Below are 5,065 nucleotides of genomic sequence, written 5' to 3'. Positions count from 1 at the left end.
TAATATATATTCCTTTTTTTTTTTTTTTTAAAGTCCACTAGGCTTTTGGCCTACGGCTAATTTTATAAATTTTATCAAAAACTTCAGAAGTCTGTACAACTGTAGCCAAAAAGGCTAATGAAAAATACAGAATTTAAATTAATGATCAAATTAAGACTTATAACTTGTCTTAATTTGATATTACAAATTGTTAAAAAATTACTAATAGAATGAAATTTGAAATAATTGCTCCATAAAGTCCTTCTGTTTCTATATCCCACATGCTCTATATTTGGCCCTCTATATGCACCAAGGCAGTACATTTTCTAACTAATGACCAGTTCTCAGTAGGATGAGCATCCCGGGGTGCTAATACCACCAACTAAGAAACAACCACTAAATAGAAACTGTATGCCCATGTGTACTCAAGAGATCTCTTGTGTTCCATGTGCTCAATCATTAAGAGCAGTAATTCCACTTCATGTCATTTGTCAAAAAGTGCCTCCAACCAGTTGCAATTTATGCTGGTAAAACTTCTCAAGATCCTGATTACACTGTGTTTCGCTGCTTGTTGGTATTCCTTCGGTGTGGTTGTTCTGTGGTACATGTTGAATTAAAAATCCTCCATTTATGTTAGTTTGTGTACCTGCAACCATTAGCAAACAGTTAATGTAAACCAAATCATTCACATTCTCCTCCCAAAGGATTTGAGTGTGAGGACCTCCTTTTCTCCCACCTTCCCCCTATATTCAGTCTCCTTAACATGATCTAATTCTTAGATAGGGCAGCTGTAATTTGTCACTATTCACAATTCTTTTACAGTGGCTCTCCATGTCATGAAAGGAATTGAATTGTATGTCCCCTGTGTCCAAAGCTAAATTAGCCAAGTGATCTGCTAATTTGTTTCCTTCCCTATAAATATGCTATATCACCACCACTTTTTCCTCACTTATTCTCCAAATTTCTTCCACCATAGTAATGATTTTCCAAGGAATTTCCCATGTCCTTTGAATAGAGTTCTTCAGCAAAAGTGAATCTGTCTCTATCCTTTTTGATCGCATTGATTGTCTTTTAAATACCTGAGAGCCTGTAAAATGGCTAGGGCCTCTGCCTCAGTGTTGGTGCTTTGAAGATCCTCTATTTCTCTGGCTTGTGCTTGTATCACATCTCCCCTTTCATCCCTTACACAAAAGGCCCATGAACTCCTACCCGGGTTTCCTCTTGAGGGTCCATCAGTATTGACTTTTATCCATCCAATATCTGGAGTTCTCCAAGTCACTGGTGTTACTCTTATCTTTGGAGAATATCTCTGTAATGCCTCAACAATCACACTTCAATTATATGGTGCATACCTAAAAATTTTCCTTCTCACCTTCATGAATTGAATCAAAGTATGCATCACCTGGTAAATGAGTTTTGTGATTGACACCTTCCCTTCATGTCTCATAGTGTTTCTTCTCTTCCAGAGTTCCCAAATAATAATAGCAGGGACAACTTGGTTGATGCATTTGACATGTAGTCTACTAGGCATATCCCACCATCTGTTAATTATTTGGGTAACTTGCAAATTCTCAGTATTTATTCCCACTGGTCCACAAAAATACTTCCAGATGGCTTGAGCTGTTGGTGAGTGTAAAAAGACATGGGAGGTATCTTCCACTTTTGGATGTTGACAACAATAGCATCTGGAAGGGAATTGGTGTCCCCATTTCTTCAACTTATCATCCAGTGGTAGCTTGAACTTCCAAAATCTCCAAATAAAAAAGGATATCTTTATTGGTAGTCCTTTAATCCACATCTGCTTATACAAATTACTGGGGTCTTTTCTTTGTCTGAGCAATTGAAATGCAGACCCAACTGTGAATTTCCCCCTCGAATCTAATTTCCAGAAAGCCTTATCTGCTTGGCCATTTTCATTTGGTGGATTAATGTGCTGCACAATATGGTCTGCTAGATCCTCAGGAAGGATTCTTCTTAGCAATTGTTCATCCCATTGCCCCACTTCTGCAGTTTCTTTTACAAGGATGATTGTGGGATCACACTCAAAATCTGGTGGAGTAATATGGTATAGGGCTCCCAGTCCTGTCCAATTATCAAACCAAAAATAAGAATTACCTTGTTGAAGCTTCCACCATATCTCATGTTCCATCTCATCTCGGTATTTAATCATCTTCTTCCACACATAAGTACCTGCTCCACTAGGGGCTATCACAGCATGAAACTTCTTTAAGTACTTATTACTCATGAAAGTTCTCCATAAGGATTGTTTGGTTCTCATGTTCCACCACAGTTTAGCAAAAAGGGCTTTAGATATATCTTGTAGGCTTCTGAACCCCATGCCACCTTCTTCTTGTGGGTGACATAAGGTTGTCCAAGTTGCCCAATGCTTACTTGAATTTCCCACAGAGTTGCTCCAAAAGAACTTAGCAAACAATCTATGAATCTGAGCAAGTATAGCACTAGGAGGGTCACAAATGGATAGTAGGTGTATAGGCATGCCCTGTAAAACATGTTTAATCAGTGTTGTCCTTCCTCCAATAGATAACAGCTTACCAGTCCATGAGCTCAGTCTATTCTGAATCTTTTCAATTATCTCCTTGTAGTGAATGTTCCTTCTTCTCCCATAGTAAATTGGTACACCCAAATATGTGAATGGAAAATCCTTTTTAGGAACCTGAGTGACAGAAAATACCAGCTCCTTAATGTTATGAGATGTCAAATGATGCATATAAACAACACTTTTCTGCTTGTTGATCTTCTGACCACTCACCTTCTCATAATTACTCAAAGTCTTCATCACTAATCTCACAGACTGTTCATTAGCAGAGGTGAAAATTATAGTATCATCTGCATATGCCAAATGATTGACATATGGACTCCATTTTGGCATCCCATATTCCTTGTACTCAGCCTCAGTATGCAGTGCATTGAGAGCCCTAGGCAAATATTCTGCAGCCAAAATGAATAAAGTAGGGGACAGAGGATCTCCTTGCTTTACTCCTCTAGATGATTTGAAAAATCCATGAGGTTGCCCATTAATCAGAATGGAATACCAATTATTTGAGATAACTCTAAACACCAGATCAATAGTAAATTCACCGAACCCCATTCTCCTCAGGACTTTAGTTAGAAATAACCATGATACCCTGTCATAAGCCTTTTCCATGTCAAGCTTAATGACAACATTTGCAGGCTTTTCTCTAATCCTAATATCATGTACAATTTCCTGAGCCAACAGAATGTTTTCTACAATACTCCTGCCTTTAACAAATCCTGATTGTTGAGGTGAAATGATCTCAGGCAGCAGATATATCAGTCTTTCATGAATGATTCTTGAGATAACTTTGCTAGTGATGTTACTCAAGCTGATTGGCCTCATATCAGATAATGTATTAATTTCTTTCTTCTTTGGTATCAAAACCAAATTGGTACAAGTTACATACCTTGGGAGTTCATGCCCACAGAAGAATGATCTCACCATGGTCACCAAGTCATTTGCAATAATTTCCCAACAAGCTTGGAAAAATCTTCCTGTGAAACCATCAGGACCCCCTGCACTGTCTCCATTTAAACCAAAAACTGCTTTTTTCACCTCTGCTTCATCTGGCATTTCATAGAGTTGTTGATTTTGTTCTTCTGTAACCATTTTAGGAATCTTATCAAGCATAGAGAAATCTGTAGGGATATTTTCCTCTTTGAATTGGTCTGAGAAAAATCTGATTGCTTCCTGCGCAATCTCTTCTTCAGTGTCCAGCCATGTACCTGTATGATCTTGAATTCTCTGTAATTGTAGCTTTCTTCTATTTCCATTGACATGAGCATGAAAGAATTTTGTGTTCCTATCTCCATCCTGAAACCACTGCATCCCTTCTTTTTGTCTCCAAATTTTTTCTTCAATAGCATAAAACCTGATCAGATCAGCTTGTACCCTTTGTAGCCTTTCCCTGTTAAGCCCTGTAGGATTCTGTTCAAATTCCTGCTCATGCACCTGCACCACTTCCTCCAGAGTTGCAATTTGCTTGAAGATATCACCATAAGTGTCCCTACTCCACTTAGAGAGAGCTCTTCCTACCTTTTTTAACTTATTATGAAAGTTAAAAAAGGGGTCTAAGCCATAAGATTCCACCCAATTTTCTTTCATTACATCTAGAAAAGATTCATGCTCCACCCAAAAATTAAGAAACCTGAAAGATTTCCTAATTGGTCTACTATCTGCTCTCATATTTACCAGCAAAGGGGAGTGGTCAGAACCTAATGAGATGCTCTACCTCCAAATTAGGAAAACAATTCTGCAGAGCCTGATTTCCCAAACATCTGTCCAGTCTTTTAAATATACAAGCCTCATCAGATCTCCCATTCCACCATGTGAACATACTTCCAGTAAAACCAAGATCCATCAGTTGGCAAATGTCTATACATTGTCTAAAATCCTCTGTTTCTGCAAACTGTACAGGAAGACCCCCAAATTTCTCAATGTCGTCTGTAATGACATTAAAATCCCCACCCACAATCCATGGGATGGTGATGTGTGAAGACATGTCATATAGATCCTCCCATAGAGTTATTCTCCCACTTCTATCAGTACTCGCATAAACAACTGTAAGCACCAACTCTTGCCCATCACCCAAATGAGTGAATCTACAGGATAACAGTTGTTCTGTATCTCTCATTATTTCTACTTGAATTTCTCAATCCACAAAAATTCAAATCTTCCCATTCACATTATGCCATGATGTCCCCATATTTAACCACAATTTGTACATGTCAATATGTCTAACATGCTGGAAAGGCTCTAGTAAGGCAACATAATTAAAATGTTTTTGTCTATGCAATAGTACTACCCTCTCAAAGTCTTGTTGAGTGTTTACAGACCTTATATTCCATATTAATGAGCTATTCGTTGAGAAACTCCTTTAGAACATGCCATCCTTGTTTGTACTCCTCCCACTGTCTTGGGAGGAACACTTTTATCTCTTGCCTTGTGACCCTTTTTAGTTTTTGTCAAGTGTTTAGGGGAAATATCTCTTTTATTGTTGCCCTCCATTAAATCAGAACTAATAGTTTCACCTGCTTCCTCCTCTCCAAT

The 5,065-nt window shown here is 38.2% G+C and overlaps 1 protein-coding gene across 1 annotated transcript; it reads right to left on the bottom strand.

Moving 5' to 3' along the window:
• Positions 1–612: 612 nt before the first annotated feature.
• Positions 613–4,201, bottom strand: LOC132637337 (uncharacterized). Its single transcript, XM_060354444.1, has 7 exons — positions 3,423–4,201; positions 3,125–3,344; positions 2,371–2,653; positions 2,095–2,184; positions 1,541–2,028; positions 1,059–1,288; positions 613–625 (listed from the first exon to the last, which is right to left on the bottom strand). The coding sequence occupies exons 1-7, from the start codon at positions 4,199–4,201 to the stop codon at positions 613–615; spliced, it is 2,103 nt and encodes a 700-aa protein (XP_060210427.1).
• Positions 4,202–5,065: the final 864 nt, after the last annotated feature.

The sequence above is a fragment of the Lycium barbarum genome, chromosome 4 (assembly GCF_019175385.1).
Source record: "Lycium barbarum isolate Lr01 chromosome 4, ASM1917538v2, whole genome shotgun sequence".
Lineage (NCBI taxonomy): Eukaryota > Viridiplantae > Streptophyta > Magnoliopsida > Solanales > Solanaceae > Lycium > Lycium barbarum.
Note: the sequence above shows the minus strand (reverse complement) of the source record. Positions and strands in the feature narration are given on the sequence as shown.

What these genes read in the sequence shown, in the direction of transcription:
- LOC132637337 (XM_060354444.1), bottom strand. Translation starts at nt 4,201, where the DNA reads ATGAGAGCAGATAGTAGACCAATTAGGAAATCTTTCAGGTTTCTTAAT. An exon ending in TGTGGGCATGAACTCCCAAG is followed by an intron (nt 3,345 to 3,422) that starts GTATGTAACTTG and finishes GAGGCCAATCAG; the next exon opens with CTTGAGTAACATCACTAGCA. An exon ending in ATGGTGGAAGCTTCAACAAG is followed by an intron (nt 2,029 to 2,094) that starts GTAATTCTTATT and finishes TTACTCCACCAG; the next exon opens with ATTTTGAGTGTGATCCCACA.